Source organism: Hyperolius riggenbachi, chromosome 1 (genome assembly GCF_040937935.1).
Source record: "Hyperolius riggenbachi isolate aHypRig1 chromosome 1, aHypRig1.pri, whole genome shotgun sequence".
NCBI classification, from domain to species: Eukaryota; Metazoa; Chordata; class Amphibia; order Anura; family Hyperoliidae; genus Hyperolius; species Hyperolius riggenbachi.
The window spans coordinates 324,052,418-324,076,164 of record NC_090646.1 but is presented as its reverse complement, the minus strand read 5'-3'; the positions used below and the strand labels follow the sequence as shown (position 1 = coordinate 324,076,164).

At 41.3% G+C, this 23,747-nt stretch overlaps 1 protein-coding gene and 1 long non-coding RNA gene across 2 annotated transcripts in view; one reads left to right on the top strand and one right to left on the bottom strand.

The window, feature by feature from the left end:
• LOC137509821 (uncharacterized) overlaps positions 1–23,747 on the top strand; it is a 229,904-nt gene that overhangs the window by 117,217 nt on the left and 88,940 nt on the right. The window lies entirely within an intron of this gene.
• Positions 14,550–23,747, bottom strand: part of LOC137509805 (receptor-type tyrosine-protein phosphatase S-like) — a 782,862-nt gene continuing 773,664 nt past the window's right edge. The window contains exon 35 of the mRNA XM_068233857.1: positions 14,550–17,061. Within this exon, the coding sequence (XP_068089958.1) occupies positions 16,993–17,061 (69 nt within the window). The 3' untranslated portion in view covers positions 14,550–16,992. The remainder of the gene's footprint in view (positions 17,062–23,747) is intronic.

The window sequence follows — 23,747 nt, the reverse complement described above, 5'->3', positions numbered from 1 at the left end:
GTGAGGTTGGAAGGGGGGTTGGGTATGTCGGTGTGGATGTTCTATAGGTCCTGCAGTACTAATGAATAGAAAGTGTCAATGAAATTACCTTTGGATGCTGTGGGGTAAAAATGGGATCTCCCTTTTAGCTGAGTGATTTGAGGGATGGAAATTGTACATATTGGTATGGATTCATTATTGGTGATGATGTATTTATACATGTTAGTTAGCTCCCCTCTGAGGCGTCTTTTCTCTAGACTAAATAAACCCAGTTTATCTAATCTTTATTGGTAAGCGAGACCTTCCATCCCTCATATCAGTTTTGTTGCTCGTCTCTGCACCTGCTCTAAAACTGAGATATCTTTTCTGTAATGTGGTGCCCAGAACTGAATTCCATATTCCAGATGTGGCCTTACTAGAGAGAACAGGGGCAATATTATGGTAGCATCTTGAGTTTTTATTTCCCTTTTAATGCAATGCAGTGGCTTGGCATTGAATACGATTATTTAATTTGTTGTCGATGAGTACTCCTAAGTCCTTCTCCAAGTTTGATGTCCCCATCTGTATCCTGTTTATTTTGTATGGTGCTAGACCATTGGTATGACCAAAATGCATGACTTTACATTTTTCAACATTGAATTTAATCTGCCATTTATGTGCCCATATAGCCATCCTATCCAGATCCTGTTGCAATATGTCACTATCTTCCTGAGAATTGATGAATCTGCACAATTTTGTATCATCTGCAAGAATAGCAACATTGCTTTCTACTGCATCTTCTAGACCATTAATAAATAAATTGAAGAGCACTGGACCCAGTACTGACCCCTATGGGACCCCACTGCTAACAGCTACCCATTTTGAGTATGATCCATTGACCACAACTCTTTGTTTTCTGTCCATTAACCAGTTCCCTATCCATGCACACAGGCTCATCCCCAGTCCTTGCAGCCTCAACTTTTGCACCAAAATTTTGTGGGGAACAGTGTCGAATGCCTTGCAAAGTCCAAGTATATCACATCTACAGCATTCCCAATATCCACGTTAGCGTTCACTAACTCATAAAAGCTGAGCATGTTAGTCAAACAGGACCTGCCTTTAGTAAACCCGTGCTGATGCTGAGAAATAAGATTATTTTCTACTATGAAGTCATGTATAGTATCTCTTAGTAACCCCTCAAATAGTTTGCATACAACTGATGTTAAGCTTACAGGTCTGTAATTTCCTGGATCTGATTTTTTGCCCTTCTTAAATAATGGGAAAACGTGGGCTGTACGCCAATCTACTGGAACTCTGCCAGTTGAAAGAGAGTCACAAAAGATAAGCACAATTGAAGGTAAAGAGGCGCCCTGGTTGAAATAAAAGCATCTAAAAACAGCTTAAAATCGAGGAAATAATATGAGGTGGCTTACCTCAATAACGAAATCCTTGTATATGACAAAAGATTTTTATTTAGCACAGGCAACGCGTTTCGCGGGTCCAAGCCCGCTTCATCAGGCCAATAAAAGTGCCAAATGAACAAGTCGATATGGCAAAGGGAGCCTCCCTTCAGGTTAGTGAGGTAAGTCACCTCATATTATTTCCTCGATTTTAAGCTGTTTTTAGATGCTTTTATTTCAACCAGGGCGCCTCTTTACCTTCAATTGTGCATAGCTATACCCCCAAACAATCTGTGTTTGAGGGGTGGTGACAGACCACCTGTGGGTGCCCCACAGTGGACACCTGTCCCTACTCTTTCAAGGAGAGCGACCACATCCAGGTCTCGGCTGGGACTACCCCGAGTGGAGTTGGGTTTATGGTCTCCACCTGCTTCCTACGGTTGGTTGCCCTTGCAACCTCCTATTGTGAGTAGTAATTTATTGAAATTCCTTTAAATAGACAAGGCATCGGGCCCGGATGTCATGCATACTACTTCTAAGGGAATTAAGTTCAGTTATCAATAAACCCCTTCATCTTATCTTTTGTGACGTATTGTAGTGGGGGTGTCTCCTATATTATTTGTCTCCTATATTTTTTTTCCTACAATGTGCTGAGACACCCCCACTACAATACGTCACAAAAGATAAGATAAAGGGGTTTATCGATAACTGAACTTAATTCCCTTAGAAGTAGTATGCATGTCATCCGGGCCCGATGCCTTGTCTATTTTTAATTTATTTAGTCTTGCATTCACTTCTTCCTGCGTTAAGTATGTAAAATTACAATTGGAAGATTGAGACTCTTCTGCATCTGTAATTTGCAACAGTGATGTTTCCCTTGTGAAGACAGAAGCAAAGAAAGCATTTAATAACTCTGCCTTACCTTGGTCATCCACCATTGCATTCCCACCCTCATCCTTTAGGAGTCTAATACAGTCAACTTTTCTTTTATTAGAGTTGATGTACTTGTAAACGTTCTTTGGGTTAGACTTCATATCCCTAGCGATTTGATTTTCAGCTTCAATCTTTGCCAGCCTAATTTATTTTTTTACAACTTTTATTGCATTCTTTATAATTGCTTAATGCAGCCTTGGTCCCCTCCTGTTTTAGTACCTTATAGGCATTATTTTTCCACTTCATTTTATCTCTAACCTTTCAATTCATCCATAGAGGCCTTTTTGTATTCCTAGACGTTTTGTTTCCATATGGGATATATATACTACAATATTGATTGAGAATAAGTTTTAAAGCTTGCCATTTCCCTTCAGTGTCCTTCCCTTGTAGTGCATTATCCCTTTTGACCAAACTTAGTGCCTGCCTGAGTTGATTGAACTTTGCTTTTTTAAACTTCATAGTTTTAGTGGTCCCGCTGCTTTTGGGGCTAATTGGACCATGCCTTGTAAGGGTTTTTGTGCCTTTCTCTGGATCAACAGGGATATGTGAGGGAGCAGGCTGGTGTTGTACTTTGTTTTCTAGTTGAACTCGATGGACGTATGTCTTTTTTCAACCCAAAAAACTATGTAAAAAGGGATTCATAGCAGTGACTGCAAGCCAGCTAACTAGAGATTAAGGTGGTGGGGGGGGGGGGTACAGAAGAGACATTTGGGGTAGGGTACATTGGGGGTATGTGTGAGTGTTTGAAATAGAGGGAGGGGGGCAGGGGAGGTATTGAGGGGGTGAAGGAACTGGGGTGGCCGGTGTGAAAAGGTGGTGTATAAAGGGTCACATGGTGATGTTGATGCTTATAAGAAATATTCATGATGCTGTGGTTAACAATAAGTATTGAGTTTTCAACAATAATCATATTAAAGTATTAGTAGTGTATTGTTTATGTGGCGGCTCGCACACTGTTCACGGAGACACCCTCCGTGAACTGGCATGGAAAGGCCGCTCGAATGAGCGGTTGTTTCCATGCAAAACCACAAACGACCAGGTGCCGCCTATCGGCGTTAGCTGGTCGTTAAGTGGTTAAAACAATGATCAGAGCGGTGTTTTGCCATATTCTTTTAAAGAAACACTGTTATGCAGTTATGCAGACCAACGTCTGCAAATTTTTCATACCAAATAAGCCCAAGATCAGTAGAGAAACACTCTCCATAGGTGAATCCATGACGTCATCTTTTTTAGAACTCCCAGCCTCACTATCCAAGAATGTTCTGTCCACCCAATTACTCAGTCCAATTTCTACAACCATCCATCAAAATGAAACGACCATTATCCGACTCAGAAAGCGAGGATCTCGAGGTAAAAGAAAAAAGAAACAAACGTTAACACACCCCCAGTCCATTGACACCACGTCTCCCCCCATTGAAACCAAAAGGAGCATATTCAACTTATCCAGCCACATCTTAACGAAACAGGAATCGGCCTTACTAGAAAAAGGCCTATCCTTCTGTCCCACCAGCCAATCAGACTTGTTTGAATTATTCAGTGACCTCAATACCTATTTTCGCAAACTAACTCTCAAAAGACACTTCGCAATAAAAAAACACAACGCCACACCACTTACAGATGATACTAACCTCATTATCACTAACAACGACTCACTACCCATAGTTTCCATATATCTACAGCTGAAACCAATACGGAAAAATACATCAACACCCATCTCAAAGGCCGATCACGGTTTTATCCTACAGCCTCGAAAGGGAGCTACATCGACACCTTCTACGCCCTGGTCCTAAAAGACCTACAGGAACTCACTATCCCAGACATGAGCCAAACTCCCAATCTCACACTACCTGAAAAAACAGCCCTCAAATCTCTACGTAATAACTCCAATATAGTCATTAAACCAGCAGATAAGGGTGGAGGGATTGTCATCTTAAATCAAACAGATTACCTTACAGAATCCTCACGACTTCTTAATGATCCCAAATACAAAACAGTTACATACAGACCCAACTCCAGAAATCAACAAAACCCTCAAACATTTCATAAACGATGCCCTACTGAATAACATAATCACCAAGAACGAGAGAAATTTTATTGTCAATCACCATCCAAAACCCCCCTTCTTTTACTACCTGCCCAAAATCCACAAAGACATCCATAGACCACCAGGCAGACCCATTATCTCGGGCATAGGCTCAGCCACCAGTAACCTGTCCCGTTTCATAGACACACACTTACAAGCCCATGTACAGTCACTACCCTCATTCCTCAAAGATTCCCAACACTTGATAGAATTCATACAACCCATTCCCTGGCAAGATGATTATTTATGGTTGACTTGTAATGTCACCTCTCTATATACCAATATACCATATTCATTTGGACTCACTGCGTTATAATATTACTTGCAATCTAATAAATCAATGCCGCAAGCACTACAGTCTTTCCTGATATCATGCACAGAATTCATTCTCAATAACAATATTTTCACATTCCAAGACAATATCTACCACCAAGTCAGCGGAGTTTCGATGGGAAGCTCTTTCTCCCCATCCTATGCCAATCTAGCTATGGGATACCTGGAACAATTAAAAATGTACAACATTAACCCATTTTCCCACAATATCATTTTTTATAAGAAATATATAGACGACCTGATCTTTATTTGGAAAGGCCCCCCAGACACAATACCATCCTTTATCAAATACCTCAATACCAACCCCGCCGGACTACAATTTACCTTCCATCAAGACCCGGTGTCCATAGAATATCTAGACCTCACCCTATATAGTGAATCACCCCACATTAAAACAAAAACCTTCTTCAAACCAGTCGATGCAAATAACTACATCCACTACCACAGTTTTCATTATAGCCCATGGACTAAAAACATACCCTACAGCCAGTACAGGAGAATCTTTCGAAACACCGATTTACAACAATACAAAGCCCAATCCACAATCTTAACAAAGAAATTCTCTGATCAGAAATATCCCAAAAAGTTATTACGGGACGCTTATAAAAAAGCAAAATAAAAAAAAAACCTCCAATATCCACTACCAACACCCAAAATAAGGATACACCTCGGTTCATAACAAAGTACAGCTCACAACACAGCACAGTTCGCAGTATATTGAACAATAGATGGGAAGTACTTCTACAGGACCCACACCTACGACCTCTATTAGCCCCTAAACCTGCCATCACATTAAGACGGGCGCCCAACCTCCGCAGTATTCTAGCCCCCAGCAAATTACGTCACATACCGACAGAGACTACATCAATTTCCTCCACCACAGCTCCAGGGTGCACTCCCTGCAATCATAAAAGATGCTTAGCCTGTCAATTCATTACACCCACCTCTGTCTTTTCCTCCCAGATCACCAATACCGAATACCAAATCAAGGACCATCTAACCTGTGAAACTAAAAATGTAATTTATGTGATCACCTGTCCTTGTCGGCTGCAGTATGTGGGCTGAACCACCCAACAAGCAAGGAGTAGAATAGGGCAACACAAAAGGAACATACTTAACAAATACCCCCTGCACAGTGTGTCACGCCACTTCACGTCCCATCACAACAGTAATCCTGAACTGTTCAACATCAAACTTATCGAATCAGTTCCACTCAATCGATCGGATTCTTTTGACATTTTGAAAAAACGAGAAATGTATTGGATTCAAATACTGAAAACCCTGACTCCAGATGGTTTGAATGAACTACTGGAGAAAATTTTCTAACCTCACACATATTGCAATCAATTTTTTTCTCTTTTTAAATAGTCGCCTCTTTTATAACGCTCAATTATGATGACCTTTTATATGTATGTTTATACATTTTAACTTTATTCGCACAATCTCTCGGATCGGTTTTATGCCTTATCTTATAATCCAATTTAACAATATTATTGCTTTTAGTTTTTAGCCTGTTCTTATTTTTACGTGATATTTCGTTTGTGTGGCTTGTGTATATAATTTTCCTCTGTCTAATCCTTTTCTTTTTAATCCCCTTTTTTATTGCATATCTATATACTGATGAATTATAATGCATTCAATATAATGAGGTTCTCCATGTGTCATCTAACTTAGTCTCCCCCTCTGTTTCCCCTAGAGGGCAGCATTACAACACATTATCCCCACACCACATATACTGGAAAAGAACACACTCGTGTATTTATCTCTTTTATAATTCTTATATTGCACACAGTCACGGATGATCAAACCTATCCACGCACTGGACCAAACTTATTAATACAAGATCACAGTGAGTTTTTTCATTAGTACCCTCACACCCCCGTATAGCGCCCTCAACCCCAATGGCCGCCACCATACAAGTAAGGGCACGCCTGCGCTATGCCTCTTACACCATGCGCGCATCATGCGCCCTTCGAACATGCGCACATCTACCCGCCCCCAATGGCCGCCACCATACTAGTAAGGGCGCGCCGACGCAGTGGTTGAAATGCTCTATGCCGCTTACACCATGTGCGCATCATGCGCCCTTCGCACATGCGCACATCTACCCGCCACGTCATAACCTCCCCGCCCCTCGCTACTTCCCTATACCACCCATCATTCCAGCCTCTTTCCCCGCCCACGGAACTCGTACGAGGCAAAACATAAGGAAGCCTCACACGTTGGGAGATTACAGACAAGGCGCACTCCCACCCTCCGACCTCCTTCTACTCCAGATTGGGTAGTCACCCCCCGCCCCTCCCGCCCACACTCCCCTCCCCGACCCCCAATCAGTCAATTAACCAATTTACTTTCCTCCAGCAACATATTTAAATGCAGCTATCCCACGAGCCAGCAGAGGTGCCAAACTCACATTGGACTCCTTGCTGGTAAGTGACATTCCTATTATCTAGTTACTCTGAACCTTTGATCGATACTTGGACAGTCTTATTCCCTGAATACCCCCTCCTACCATATAATAATCATCTGTTTGTTCCCCCCCTTAACACCAATTTACCCACACCCCTGAAATACACTTATAGGTACACCTACTACGCTGCTACCTCCTGCACACCTATTTACCCACACCCCTTAAATACTACTATATGTGCACTGACCACGTTGCTACCACATATCCCACAATGTAAGGGAATGCCATGTACCATAATTATAGAGATTACTGTGTAGACCCTTTTTTGGCACTTTACTTACCAATTTGTTAACCCAACACATATGCGGTACGGCAGATCTGACACATCTGCCCACTCCATTCCTCCACATGTACCCCAATGTGCCCCATTTTCATTAAATATTTTCAATACGCATCATTTGGTAATATCACCATACATGAAATGTTTTCGATACACATTAGTTGTGAATATCACCATACACAGCAGTCTGATGGCGCTTTTTTATCTCTGTTGTTTTCAGTGTATTACTCCTTTTGAATATTGCCTGATGAAGCGGGAATGCCCGTGAAACGCGTTGCCAGTTCCATAGGAGTATGTATGAATAAATGATTGTTTCCAGAATCGACAAGCATTGTGTCTGTTTCAAGTAGCTGGTCCACCACCGCCTACTGACTGTTGGCGCCTCTGTACACTCCTACAGATAAAATTATCCACCCTGGTGGAAGGGTGAAATACCCCTTTTTTCCTTCTATCTACAGAGAGCGACGTCTTAATCCTGAGTGGGGACAGGTCTAATCTCCCCACCTGCCTATACAGTGGTTGCCTTTGCGGTAACCCACGTTTGTAAGTATAATACTTACCTCTCACTCTATCCCACTATCCAATACATATTACACTATTTTGGGCTCTCGGTTTTTCTGCTTTATGCAGTATTATGAATGTGATAAAAGAACTATGAACGTCATTGTTATGTACTAGCCCCCTCTAGTGGAAGTGGTTAGTAGTGCTTGTAAGCAGTTCAGTAATATTGCAATGTGAACATAAATAAAAATAAAATAAATATAAATAATGATAATAATAAAAAATAATAAAAATAAAAAGCACAAACAGATCCAAGACAACAACTATATCACCTGGTAAGAGGTTAAAACAAGGAGACAAGGTACATGAATATTATATAGGAAATTGCGAGTTAAAACTCAGAGGATTGTTCATGATCATTTTGTAGTGGGGATATTCACCCCGATATTCAAAGATGGTTATTCTGAACATTAACATTAAGGGGTCATGATAAAAACACGATATTGACCCACGTACACAGTTGAGAATATGGTAACATGAACAGTATAATGTAGTCTGGAGCTTGTAAGAATTAGGGAACAATTAAAATCAGATCAAAATCAAAGTCAAAACAGAGATAATGCATAAAATGTTAAAAATAGAGCAAAGGCGATAAAAGAGGTGACTGTAACGGAATTTTTTTTCAAAGCTGTTCATTTAGACCCTCTGGAACAAGGGTCTTCAATATTTGAATCCAGAACATTTCCCACGCCCTCAATTTGTCAAAAGCATCGTGCTGTTGTTGTGGAATGGATTCTATAAGAGTGATACGGAACAAGGAAGGATCGCTGTGGTGATGAGTGCCGAAGTGTTTTGATACGCTGTGAAGGGGGAAGTTTTTGAGTATATTTATTTTATGTTGTCCAATTCTGCTACGTGCTGGTTGAGTAGTACGGCCCACGTACTGAAGGTGGCAAGGGCAAGTGATGATATAGGTAATGTATCTGGAGGTGCAGGTTATGTGGTTGTTGATTGGATATTGTAACTTTGTGTTGTTAGAATGGAAGACAGAGGTAGGATGTATAAATGGACAGGCCAGACATCTGGTGTTGTTACAGGGCGAGCATCCAGGAGTATGTTGGCTTTGTGTGTGTCTATCAGCTGTGGGCCTTCTTAGCCGGCTGGGCGCTAGGAAACTTCGTAGGTTAGGTGCTCTTCTAAACGTAATGGCGGGAGTATGGGGGATAATTGGTCGGAGGTAAGGGGTAAGAGGATCTCCCATCTTTTTTTCAAAATTGATAGAATCTGTGGATGTTGGGCATTGAATTGTGTAATGAATCGAGGACAGTTGATAGTGGTCGGTTTGTCAGGATTTGATGATGGGTTGTGAGTTTTTTGTCTTTTGGCTTTGAATATGGCGTCTTTGATAAGTTTATTTGGATATTTGCGTGCTTGGAATTCTAACTTCTAAATTGACTATATGGTGTGTTGATGGTCCAGGGGCGATAATGAAAACTGTCAAAGTGTATGTAATTATAAGCATCAACCGGCTTGAAGTATGTTTTTGTTTTGATAAGGTTGGATTCAATAAAAAGCGTTAGGTCGAGAAATTCAATATTCATCGGGTCATGTTTTGATGTAAATTGTAGTCCAGCCGGGTTTGTAGTCCAGCCGGGTTTGTAGTCCAGCCGGGTTTGAATTCAGGTAATTGATGAAGAGGGGGATGAGCTCAGATGAAAATGAGATTGTCGATATAGCGCTTATAGAATATAATATTATTAGAAAAAGGGTTATTGTGCTGCATTTTTTGGAGTTCAAGAAGGCTCATAGACAGATTGGCGTAGGTAGGGGCGAAGGACGACCCCATAGCTGTGCCGTTGGTTTGGTGGTATATCTTGTCCATAAAAGTGAAAACATTGTTTTGTAAAATAAATTCAGTGCAGTTAACTAAAAATGACTGTTGGCTTTGAGGCATCAGAGGTTTAGTAGACAAAAAATGTTTAATGGCCGATGTGCCGTATGAGTGGGGTATATTCGTGTAGAGGGAGGTAACATCACAAGTGAGCCATAAATAATGATCTTGCCAGGAAATGGAACTGAGGAGTTCAATGAGATGAAAGGAATCTTTGAGGTAAGAACTGAGTGATTGTACATATGGTTGGAGGTGTTGGTCTTTGAAACGTGAAAGGTTGCTGGTAAGTGAGTCTATGCCGGATATAATAGGACGTCCAGGTGGTTTGGATAGGGATTTGTGGATCTTAGGCAAATAATAAAAGAATGGAGTTTTAGGATGTTGATTAATAATATAGTTTCCCTCGTTTTTGGAAATGATGTTGCTGTAAAATGCATCGTTGATGAACGTTTTTAGATTGCTATTGAGTTCTGGAGTGGGGTCTGTATCGAGGGTTTCATAATAATTTGTGTCCCCTAATAGGCATTCTGCTTCCTCCAGATAATCACTATTGTTGAGAATGACAAACCCTCCCCCCTTATCAGCTGGTTTGATAATGAGGTTGTGGTTATTTTGTAATGATTTGATGGCTGTCATTTGTTGGCGAGTGAGGTTGGAAGGGGGGTTGGGTATGTCGGTGTGGATGTTCTATAGGTCCTGCAGTACTAATGAATAGAAAGTGTCAATGAAATTACCTTTGGATGCTGTGGGGTAAAAATGGGATCTCCCTTTTAGCTGAGTGATTTGAGGGATGGAAATTGTACATATTGGTATGGATTCATTATTGGTGATGATGTATTTATACATGTTAGTTAGCTCCCCTCTGAGGCGTCTTTTCTCTAGACTAAATAAACCCAGTTTATCTAATCTTTATTGGTAAGCGAGACCTTCCATCCCTCATATCAGTTTTGTTGCTCGTCTCTGCACCTGCTCTAAAACTGAGATATCTTTTCTGTAATGTGGTGCCCAGAACTGAATTCCATATTCCAGATGTGGCCTTACTAGAGAGAACAGGGGCAATATTATGGTAGCATCTTGAGTTTTTATTTCCCTTTTAATGCAATGCAGTGGCTTGGCATTGAATACGATTATTTAATTTGTTGTCGATGAGTACTCCTAAGTCCTTCTCCAAGTTTGATGTCCCCATCTGTATCCTGTTTATTTTGTATGGTGCTAGACCATTGGTATGACCAAAATGCATGACTTTACATTTTTTAACATTGAATTTCATCTGCCATTTATGTGACCATATAGCCATCCTATCCAGATCCTGATGCAATATGTCACTATCTTCCTGAGAATTGATGAATCTGCACAATTTTGTATCATCTGCAAGAATAGCAACATTGCTTTCTACTGCATCTTCTAGACCATTAATAAATAAATTGAAGAGCACTGGACCCAGTACTGACCCCTATGGGACCCCACTGCTAACAGCTACCCATTTTGAGTATGATCCATTGACCACAACTCTTTGTTTTCTGTCCATTAACCAGTTTCCTATCCATGCACACAGGCTCACCCCCAGTCCTTGCAGCCTCAACTTTTGCACCAGACTTTTGTGGGGAACAGTGTCGAATGCCTTGCAAAGTCCAAGTATATCACATCTACAGCATTCCCAATATCCACGTTAGCGTTCACTAACTCATAAAAGCTGAGCATGTTAGTCAAACAGGACCTGCCTTTAGTAAACCCGTGCTGATGCTGAGAAATAAGATTATTTTCTACTATGAAGTCATGTATAGTATCTCTTAGTAACCCCTCAAATAGTTTGCATACAACTGATGTTAAGCTTACAGGTCTGTAATTTCCTGGATCTGATTTTTTGCCCTTCTTAAATAATTGGAAAACGTGGGCTGTACGCCAATCTACTGGAACTCTGCCAGTTGAAAGAGAGTCACAAAAGATAAGCACAATTGAAGGTAAAGAGGCGCCCTGGTTGAAATAAAAGCATCTAAAAACAGCTTAAAATCGAGGAAATAATATGAGGTGGCTGACCTCAATAACGAAATCCTTGTATATGACAAAAGATTTTTATTTAGCACAGGCAACGCGTTTCGCGGGTCCAAGCCCGCTTCATCAGGCCAATAAAAGTGCCAAATGAACAAGTCGATATGGCAAAGGGAGCCTCCCTTGAGGTTATTGAGGTAAGCCACCTCATATTATTTCCTCGATTTTAAGCTGTTTTTAGATGCTTTTATTTTAACCAGGGCGCCTCTTTACCTTCAATTGTGCATAGCTATACCCCCAAACAATCTGTGTTTGAGGGGTGGTGACAGACCACCTGTGGGTGCCCCACAGTGGACACCTGTCCCTACTTTTTCAAGGAGAGTGACCACATCCAGGTCCCGGCTGGGACTACCCCGAGTGGAGTCGGGTTTATGGTCTCCACCTGCTTCCTACGGTTGGTTGCCCTTGCAACCTCCTATTGTGAGTAGTAATTTATTGAAATTCCTTTTTTCAATTGCATACTAATATACTACACTATTGGGCTGCCTTATTTGTCTCCTATATTTTTTTCCCTACAAGGTGCTGAGACACCCCCACTACACTACGTCACAAAAGATAAGATAAAGGGGTTTATCGATAACTGAACTTAATTCCCTTAGAAGTAGTATGCATGCCATCCGGGCCCGGTGCCTTGTCTATTTTTAATTTATTTAGTCTTGCATTCACTTCTTCCTGCGTTAAGTATGTAATATTACATATTACAATTGGAAGATTGAGACTCTTCTGCATCTGTAATTTGCAACAGTGATGTCTCCCTTGTGAAGACAGAAGCAAAGAAAGCATTTAATAACTCTGCCTTACCTTGGTCATCCACCATTGCATTCCTACCCTCATCCTTTAGGAGTCCAATACAGTCAACTTTTCTTTTTTTAGAGTTGATGTACTTGTAAACGTTCTTTGGGTTAGATTTCATATCCCTAGCGATTTGATTTTCAGCTTCAATCTTTGCCAGCCTAATTTATTTTTTTACAACTTTTATTGCATTCTTTATAATTGCTTAATGCAGCCTTGGTCCCCTCCTGTTTTAGTACCTTATAGGCATTATTTTTCCACTTCATTTTATCTCTAACCTTTCAATTCATCCATAGAGGCCTTTTTGTATTCCTAGACGTTTTGTTTCCATATGGGATATATATACTACAATATTGATTGAGAATAAGTTTTAAAGCTTGCCATTTCCCTTCAGTGTCCTTCCCTTGTAGTGCATTATCCCTTTTGACCAAACTTAGTGCCTGCCTGAGTTGATTGAACTTTGCTTTTTTAAACTTCATAGTTTTAGTGGTCCCGCTGCCCCGCGGCCTATCAGTCACCATATAACATTTTATTATGTTGTGATCACTATTTCCCAAATGTTCTTGAACCTGCACATTTGATACATTTTTGTCTATGTATTACGTTTGCCTGCCTTTTGATTCTGCTATTCCCTGACTATTCTGTCCTGTCCTTGAGAGGTAGCCATTGCTGTGGTTGCTATTGGTTACGTCACTCTTGCTATTGGTTACCTCAAGTGGTATATGCAACAGTGTGGTGGCGGAGGTTGGGGAAGACAGTGGAGAAGATTGTGAGTCGGTGCAGCTTTTCAGGTGAGATTACTATGCATGGGTGCTGGGGGGGGGGGGGGGGTTGACATTTAGGAAATGGCCCCATGGGCAGAATTGGCAGCATCACAAGAACATTTCCCAAAGCTTTGATGCTGAATTTGATTGGGAATAGGCCTGTAGTGTATCAGCAGCCAACAGATCACTCTCCGATCAGATTCCATCAGAGAAAGATCTGTTTCTTAATCGATCTTCCCAAACATATGGGCACGTTAACACTCAATCACTATTAGGCCATCAAAAGCCTCTCCTCACAAATTCAAACAAAATGGCAAATATTCTATTTGCAGATCTGGATGATATTCAAGCCGACAAACAGTGGTGACTCTGGAATTGTCATCATGGATACACAGTTCTACAGAGAAGAATCTGGGGTATGTTGTTAATGGCATCCACACTCATCTGCACGCTAAGATGAAATTACTCACTTTATAATTTACCTCTCATAAATCAGACAGGTTTAAGTATACGTAATGGGAGTATAATCTCTTCAAAACATTTTAGAAATTTTTTTTATATATATATATTTTTTTAATGGATTGTATCCTTAGTGTTTACTAGACGTCCATGTTTATAGATGCTTTTAGGATCTTTAAATAACATTTTAGGCAGGTTAGCTGAAAAACTTATTGAAAAGACCATATTTCCATGTAGTAGGTGTGCTGAATAGAAGTAAAACGTGTAGTTCTATACATCGGTTATTCCAAAATAGCTGTAACTACCCATTATAGAACCCAAAAATGCTTCATGTGCCGTAATTCATAAAAAAAAGAGAGAAAATTGACTTTAATGCATATACTTAAATCAGCCATTTAGAAACAGTTGCAATTGTTACTTGAAATATATTTTGATGAGCAAAAACATAGGAATGCATGAATGGGTTCTTAGTCAGATTTGTAACCTATATACATTTCTAAAGTTAATGTACACACTTAAAAATGTATATTTATATGTCGGCTTAATTTATTGGTAACATTGATACAATTCAATCCTCTTCATCTGGCATTCTGAATTCATCTTTTTTTTTTTTTGCAGGCAGAAAATTAGTCAGTCTTGTAATTTCAGTCTTTAATACAAAGTTGATATTTCTACTTAAACATTATATGATCAGTACATCACATTTCTGTTGTACCTTTAACAGATATAAAGACATTTGCTTTAGGTAATTCAAATGAAACAGAGGATTGAAGCTAATTTTCATCTCTTAAAAATGGTGGCCATATTACCAATTATAACGTACATTTAGGTTTGAGTGCCTTCCCATTCACCTTCTGAATATTCAGATCCACCGTTTATTAAGTTTGTTTTTGCAACAGGACTGCATTTAATATTGATTGCGCCACAAAATGTGAAATTGCACAAAATAATAACAATTCTTTATCACATTCTTTCCTTGTAGTGTTTGTTCTAATGCAATTCAATTATACAGTGTTAAGTTTAGTGTGGCCAGGCTTAAGTCCAATAACTTTGGTAATACATGCTGTTTTCATTAAAGCTTGCAGCTGTTGTCAACAAAGCACTATACAATTGCTCTTTCCTAATGTCTGACCCTGATTCCTGCTTGCATAGCTTCTCAGATAAACAGGCCAAATAAATGCCTCTAGCTTTTCCCAAAGTCTCAATTTACCATGTTAACATAATTCTCCCCTTAATGTTCCTTCTAATAGGCCCAAAACAGTATGTAAGCACTGCAGTACTTAAGAGTAAAAAGGGGATTTATCATGTTATACAGAAGAACTGAGTGCAGAGAACAGTACTGTAAGGAGAGTCCCCTGTAGAAATGTAAACTTTGTGTTGCTCTGTCCCAGGTATCTGAAAGTGATTTTGGGCTTAGGCAAAAAATATTCCTCAGTTGTGTCTGCAAGAGGAAGTCAGAAGTGAAAAAGAAAAACTTTGCAAAACTGTATCTATGCTGTAATGTATAAGTTCAGTGGCAAAATCTCTTTTTGGCCACTAGTGTACAAGAAATTCAGTTTTATAAGGATATTCCCTAATGTAAGGAATATTTTTCCTACAACATTTCACATCAGAAAATGCCAGATATTACCTCATCAACAATTTACTTGATGTGTCAATGTTACAGACGAAAGGGTTTTGGAACAAATTAAATTGCTCATTCTCTTTTGTATCAAGCTGCATTGTTTCAAGAATAAATATTTTGGTACATTTATAAGTAGCCCAAGTTCCTCTCTTTAATTGATATGTATCACAAATTTTAATGTTTGAAATTTGTGTATAAAGTCAGATTTTATAGCAAAGAAGTGTGATGAAGAGTAGATGACCTCTGCATGTAGTTCCTTCAAGCTTAACATCTCTACAGTGAAAAAATAGATTTCAACATAATATGAACAGCAGCACATATTTCTTCATTTCATGGATATTAATCTGTTTACAAAAAGGAACTACAATATAAAAAAAGGGTTCTAGTTTTAATATCACTTGAATGGATACAAATACAATACTTAAAGCAAGCTACTGGCATACACTCATAAGTATTATAGGAGCCACATTTTTGATTGTGGACACACTGCATTATGTATATAGAAAGAAGAATCAAAATAAGCCACAATCATCAACTGCTGGATATTAGTTAGCAGCAGATTCAAACTATCTCTTTGCAATTTTGTTTGTGCACAAGAGTGAGACAAGAGAAAATATGATTTAGAAGGCTGAGACTTGTATGTAATCTGTTAAAATTGTGTGTGAATATAATCATCATTTAAAGCCCATTTGCATTTATGTGCTTGATGCATGCTTCCAGGGTTAACATTCCTGCATTTAAGCTGCACCTGAAGCACAGGGACCATTGTTTTTAATGTAAAACACATGTGAAGCACATAAAATGTGCCTAAAATTCATGTAAACCATGCCTAAAACACAAATGTGCATTAGAGCACAGAGATCTGAATGGGCCCTTGAAAGGAATGTATCAAGTCAGAGGCAGGCTGTGGTGGTTCTGCAGGTAAATGACAATTAAACCAGGTCATGGTTTCCACCAGGGGACTGCTTCATTTCACATTTTGCTTACGTGTTTAGTAAAGGCTGTCTGTTGAGACACAAGCATACATAAATGTCATCACTTCACAAAAACATTGCTGTTATTTGCCCATATAGCTCTACTTTTAAAAGACTGAAATAACATGAACTTTTGAACTTCAAGATGCAACATTAGTTTCTCTGAACTTTCTATTAAAGGAAACACATCATTATGCTATCTGAGAGCACCACTGTTGCTATAAGATCCATATAAACTCAAGAAAAGGGCTTGAGGTTTAAGAACCAAAAACATTTTGAAACACAAGTGATCAAAGTCTCAAAAAGTCTCTGTACACCAGATTTCTGAATGTGAAGTCTGTAGAAATGTTTTTTGTAACCTCCCAACTCATGGTGCTAGTGCCTTTTATTCATATTTTAATTTATGAGGCCAGTCTTTTTAAGAGAGTTGGCAGAGACTGCAATGACTTGAATCTTGAACATGTTCACTTCTGATGGCTTCTTATGTTGCATAGTGATCAAAGCTGCCCAGGTACTCCAAACTGGCTTGATAGCAAAACTGGTACTCATCCTGAAATGAAGACAGAAAAAAAGTAATTTTTCCAAGGCTAATTTATCAAGACACATAGAAGTAGAACTGGAGGAAAAGTGGAGCAGTTGTACAAAGTAACCAATCAGTAATTAGATAGTATAAGGATTTTTGCTGTGGGTAAAGGCCAGTTCACATTGGAGGTATCAAAAACTGATCTGTGTAAAAACTGATCCATAAATCCAATCAGTTTCTATTGGTCATCAGTTTTTGATCTGTGACCCTCCGTTCCATTACCATGCTGTGAATGCGACAATCCGTAAAAATCACTCCATCCCAAAACTTGCGGTATATACGTTGGAATGGGATAATTTGATCCATTCCAACAGGGCAATGTGAACAGATCCTATTGATTAATATAGGAATTATTCACATCCATTAGGATCAGTTCTGATATGGTCTGCTAAAAAGATGCCAATGTGAACTAGAGCTACTACTCCACTTTTTGCTCTAGCTTTCTTTTTTTTTCCTCACAAAAATGTTTATTATGAAAAAATGTTACAAAAGAACAAACAGTATAAATAAACATAAGAACATTACATACAAATGCATTAAATAGGGTCCCAGATATGCATTGTGCCTCTCACAGGGAGCTGATTTTAAGAATAAAATAAGTGGGTGTTGGCAGCACTTAGGCAACATTTACCAACACCCCAAAGGGTACCATGGTCTGCAGATATGTTTACAAAGTTTCACTGAGTGTAAGCAGGGTCCAGTAAGCAGGGTGAATGGACCAATTGAGAGGAGGCCATGCATACCTATGAAGCCAGGACTCACAAGGCGTAAGGGCAGGATAGCCGAGTGGCAGTCTGCCATAACACCATATAGCATGGGCAGTGGCCCAGCCTTAATGGGAAGGGGAACTGTGGAGAGAAGTAGGTGACAGAGAAGAAGACAAAGAGAAAGAGAAGAGAAAGTAGAGTAGGAAAGAGAAAGATAAGGAAAGATTTCCCAGACTTCACCCCATGGTTAAGGACGAATCACCCCTGTTGTGTCTTCCATATTATCTTTCTGACCCCAATTGCACCGATCCCTTTTATAGAGCTCAACCCGATGTCCCTTTACACTTCGATGAGCAAGTTAGGGTAACAGTGTAAGTAGTGGGAAATGTAAGGTTGCCACACCTTCTCGAAGTTAGGGAGGGAGTCATCCAGTATGGCTTTCATTTTATCGAAGTATAATGTACTACTTAGATTGGACTTAAAATGGGCAATTCATAAGGTGGACGACTTCCAGGAGCTAGCAATCACACGCTTTCTAGCCAAACATACTGTATATGCGTCAAGAGTTTGCATTGGAAAATTGAGATGCCTGGGGGCCTGAGACCCAGCGAAGTCACTTCTGGAAGTTTGGGGATCTGCGTTTTGATAGTAGTGTAGATTATTTGATATATTCTGATCCAGAATCTATGGACCCTGGGGCAAAACCACCATATGTGTGACATAGTTCCCTTTTGACCACATCCCCTAAATCATAGACCATTAGATTTAGAGCCAAATTTTGCGAGTAGGTCAGGCGTTAAAGGAGAGGTCCAAGGTAAGATAAAAATAAAAATCCACTTACCTGGGGCTTCCTCCAGCCCCTGGCAGCCGTCCTGTACCAGTAGTTCTGTGCCTGCGCAGTTGAGACCTGATGACGTCGGCTACACTACGTGACCCACGCTGTGGAGCGCACATGAAGCCGACCTGACAAGGACACCGGCAGTGAGAGGAGCTGCAGCGAGGGCACAGGACGGCTGCCAGGGGCTGGAGGAAGCCCCAGGTAAGTGGATTTTGATTTTGATTTTTCCTTGGATGTATCCTTTAAGTACCATCGGAAGAGCACCTTGTATTGAGTTTCTGTTTCAAAGTTTTTATTGAAGTTTTCAAAATACAAATTATACCATAAATGCATGTTTGCAAAACAGTTCAGACGGGTCAAGATGTGGCAAAAAGATATGTCCAAGGTTCTGGTGGTCTCAATATGCCAGTCCAAGGCTTCACACTTGCGCTTCCGAAATGTCCTCAGTTAAGGCACATGTAGCCAGAAACACATCTGACCACGTTTATACTAGTAGGGCCGTAGCCCCCAGAACAGAGAAGGGGAAGGGAAGAGGCACAAACAAAACAAACGAAGGAAGGGGGGGGGGAGGAAGGAAGGGGGTGGGGAGTCAAGGTCTAGACTCCGGTCTCCACGGAGGGCTAGGGCTGTCTCGCGCACATGTGTGAGGTATTCATACTGTACAGTTGCTTAATGGGAAGTAGAGGTAATATAGTGCTTCCACGGATCCCATATTTTATGGTGGGCTTCAACTCTATCTTCCAGCATGCTGGCCATCCGTTCTTGGACCATGTATGCGGAGACCCTGTGTTTCATTTCTTCAAAAGAGACAAATTGGGTACGCCAGGCACGGGCCACTGTCTGGGAGGCCGCCACCAGGATAAAGTTAGCCAGAGTGTTCTGAGTTTTGGTCAACTGATCAATTTTACAATGTAAGAGTGCAGACCACGGGTCTTTGGTGACCTGTTTGCCAAATAGTACCTGGAACATTCTATATATTCTGGACCAAAACCTGGATATCATAGGACAGGCCCAGAAGATATGTAACATATCACCTTTGGTTTGGCAACCTCGAAAGCAGTGGCCCAATTCCATGCCAGGAACATGTCGGAGCCTGGCAGGTACCCAATACCACCGAAATAAAACTTTATAGGCTGATTCAACCAGGGCTAAGTTTAAGGAAAGTTTGGGAACCGTGCTCCAAATTGTCTCCCACTCCTCTTTAGATTTAGAGCTCTTCAGATCTGATTCCCACCTTGAAACATATGCATGGCGAAATGATGAGGGCGGGTCGTTAAGTTGGGCATACAATACCGAGATGACCCCTCTGGCAAAAGGTTCCAGGGCACAGAGCCTCTCAAATCTAGTTAGGACAATTGGGAACTGAGTTTGCTGCGGGAAGAGCGATTTTAGCCAATGTTTTAATTGGAGATATCGGAATTTTTCTTCGTTAGGGATTTGATATTTATCTCTTAAGTCTTCCCAGGATAATATTCCCGCACTGCTAGTCAGCGATTTTATTTGCTCTAGGCCCTGGTCCCTCCACCATCTAAAGCTGCCCGGGTTGTCATAAGCTGGGGTAAAAAGGGGGTTGTCAATGATGGATAGGAGAGGGAGGGTGGGTGACATCAAATTTCTGGAGTATCGTGTTGTGTCCCACACTGCCAAACAGTGTCGTAGTAGAGCACTCAGGTTCTGGGGACGAGATCGTTTATGTAGCCAAATGGGAGTCTGAATGGACTGAGGGGCAGCTCCAGGAATGTCGAATAAGGCCCACGCAGGCATTTTTGAGCCTTTGTACAGGTCTACGAGGTGAGTTATTTGGGCAGCCTGATAATAGCTAGTGAGGTTGGGAACACCCAAGCCTCCATCTCTTTTGTGGGTATAAAGTGTCTGCTTACTGACCCTTGGGCGGGAGTTATCCCAAATGAAATTATTTAGTTTGCCCTGCAGCATTCTTAGGAAGTGGGAAGGGATCCGGACCGGCAGCAGCCTAAAATAGTAGAGGAGCTTGGGGAAGAGTGTCATCTTGATGGAATTGACCCGACCCAACCAGGAGAGTCCGTAAGTGGACCATTGGGATAGTAACTGTGTTATTGACTTAGCTAGGGGGTAGTAATTGTGTTGAAATAGTGTGTCATATGAGGAAGTTAAGTTAATTCCCAAATAGTCTAGTGCAGGGCCTGACCATGTAAAGTGATATTGAGTTTTGAGGGATTGACAGGTATCTGAGGCTAGGGTGACATTGAGTATTTTAGATTTTTTAGTGTTAATCTGGAGGCCAGAGACAGCGGAGAATGTGTTCAATATGGACATTACTTCTGGAATGGTGGTTTGGGGTTGGGTTATAAACAGTAATAGGTCGTCCGCAAATAGGTTTAGTTTGTGATGTACTCCCGCTAGCTCCACCCCCCGGATCCCACTATGCTGTCGAACGGCCGCTGCTAAGGGTTCCATGGCCATAATAAAAAGAATGGGTGACAGAGGGCAACCCTGCCTAGTGCCCCTGTGAATTTTAAATAAAGGAGAGGAGTGTCCCGCATAATGTATACTAGCTGTGGGGTTAGAATATAAGATTTTGATCCATGAAGTAAATGGGCCTCCCAATCCCCATCTATCCAGCACTACATATAGATACTCCCATGAGACCCGGTCAAAAGCCTTGTATATGTCAAGAGAGAGGCACAGGCCTAGTATCTTCCTTAGATGCATGAGCTCAAGAATTTGGATTGCTCGTAAGGTGGCGTCCGAGGCCTGGCGACCCGGTACAAAGCCCACCTGGTCCTTGTGGATAATATCTGCCAAAAATCTATTAGCTCGGGAGGCCAATATTTTGCTTAATAATTTGAGGTCTATGTTCAGTAAGGATATAGGCCTAAAGTGCTGAGGATCTAAAGGTTCTTGGTCGGATTTAGGGAGCATCACTATATCAGCCTGCAAAGAGCTGGGATGTGGGGCATGACCCTTTTTGTAGGCGTTAAAAAGTGGGACAAGGAGGGGGCTTAATGCGTTTGCAAATTTCTTATAAAAGAGTCCTGAGAATCCGTCGGGCCCGGGAGTTTTTGAAACCTTAAGAGACTTAATTGCCTCCAGAACCTCCTCTGATGTGACATCCCCACTCGTTGTTTCTACTAAGTCCGGAGGGATCTGTGGGAGATGAATAGAATCTAAAAAGGATGCAAGATCTGCCACCGGAGGAGGACCTGGGGGGGCATAAAGCTTGCTCAGGAAGTCATGGAAGCCTTGTGTAATCTTTTGTGGGTCTAGGGTGACCTGGCCAGAGGGTAGGCGGACTGATAAGGTAGGGGGCCTATAGACCCTGTGCTTTAATTTATTGGCCAGTAAAGTGTTTGATTTATTGGCCCATCGGTAATATTTATTTTTTTGCCAGCGTAGTTGCTTTTCGGCCACGTCTGATAATTTGAGTGCAGAGAAGGTCTCTTTCCCTTTTGAGGGAGACAGTAGGGTTATCTTTCCAGGCAGCCTCAGCTTTATCTAATTTATCAGTTAGATCTGCTATATCTTTCTGTTTCTGCTTTTTCGTATGCGAGGCTAGGCCAATGATGCGTCCCCTGACTGTCGCTTTCAGGGCCTCCCATAGGATGATAGGCGAACTGACGGACTCTCCGTTCTCTTCTACATAGTCCTCTAGAAAGGTTCGGATTTTGCTCAAAGAATCTGGGTTTGAAAGTAGGGAGTCATTCATACGCCACCTGAAGTTTGATTTCCTAGGGGTTAGAGAAGTTAACTGGATAAGTAGCGGGCTGTGATCCGACCATGTGACTGCAAGTATTTTAGCTCTATTTACATTAGGCAAGATTTGCTGATGGAGGAAGAGATGGTCTATCCGACAAAAGCTGTTATGGGGATTGGAGTAGAATGTATAGTCACGTGTGTTAGGATTGAGCTCTCTCCAGGCATCAAGGAGGTTCTGGGTACGGAACAGTGAGCTAATGGTTGTGGGGTTTGGGGTGCCGGGGGCCTTGGAAGTATTGGGTTGGTTAGTTGTCCGGGACCTGTCTAGAGCCTCGTCTAAAACAGAGTTGGTGTCACCACATAGAATAAGAGTGCCCTCTTTATGTCGATTTATTACTTGAATTAAGTGAGAGAGAAAGCGTTCCTGAAAACTGTTTGGTGCATAATAAGACACTATAGTTAGGATTTCGTCACCCAATGATCCTACTAAAAGGACATATCTCCCGGTTGGGTCGGTTATGGATGTCCTACATTTAAAGGGGAGTCCCCTGCGAAATGCGATAGTCACCCCCCTCACTTTTTCTCTAGCCCGGGAATTATATGTCAAGGGGAAGTGATAGCTAAGGAAGGAGGGGTGAGACGAGACCGAAAATCTTGTCTCCTGCAAGCAGACAATGTCCGCCTTGCACGATTTATAGTAGTTAAACGCTTTAGTTCTTTTTTGCGGGGCGTTGAACCCTTGCACATTGTGGGAAATGATAGTAAGGCCTCTAGCGATGCTAGTTACAGCCATGACATGGGCCTGGTGTAAGCGAAATTCTACCTGCCTCCCGAGATAACGGAGCTGACGACCTTGGGGGGTTGGGGTACGGAGTGGTGGAGGGGGGGTGGGAGGGATATGGAGGGTGAAGAACAAAACGGAAAAGAAGGAACCATAAAGTGCAACCCCCTGGAAGGAGGCCAAACAGGGGGATGCAAACCATTCTCAAAAGTTGGCTGTCCCTGTGGTCAAGGAGCACAGGGGGAGCCAAGGTATCGCCTAGCATTGCTAGGAGACAAGCCAAAAAAGTCTGGCGGGGGAATCCGTAACCCCCTCCAGCTGCAAAGCTTAATGTAGTGTTTTAAACCAATAAAGAAAGAAACCTGTCACACAATAAATTGCTACGATTGGAACCATCTCGTCTATGTAACATTAAAACTGTACATCAATGAAAAATAAGCATAGAAAGGAACTGATCAACAGGAACATGAGGCAGCTCCTAACAAATAACAGCGGCTAGTTGAAAAGCAACCCTACGGAAAGATGCTAACATTACTGGGTAGCAACTGAATGCAGTAGGTTAAGGTCTGGATAGCCATCCAGGCCTGTTACTTAAGCCAGTGCTGATTTAGCCTGTAGTTCTCAGCCCGGGTCAGACATCCTGGAGGGTGAA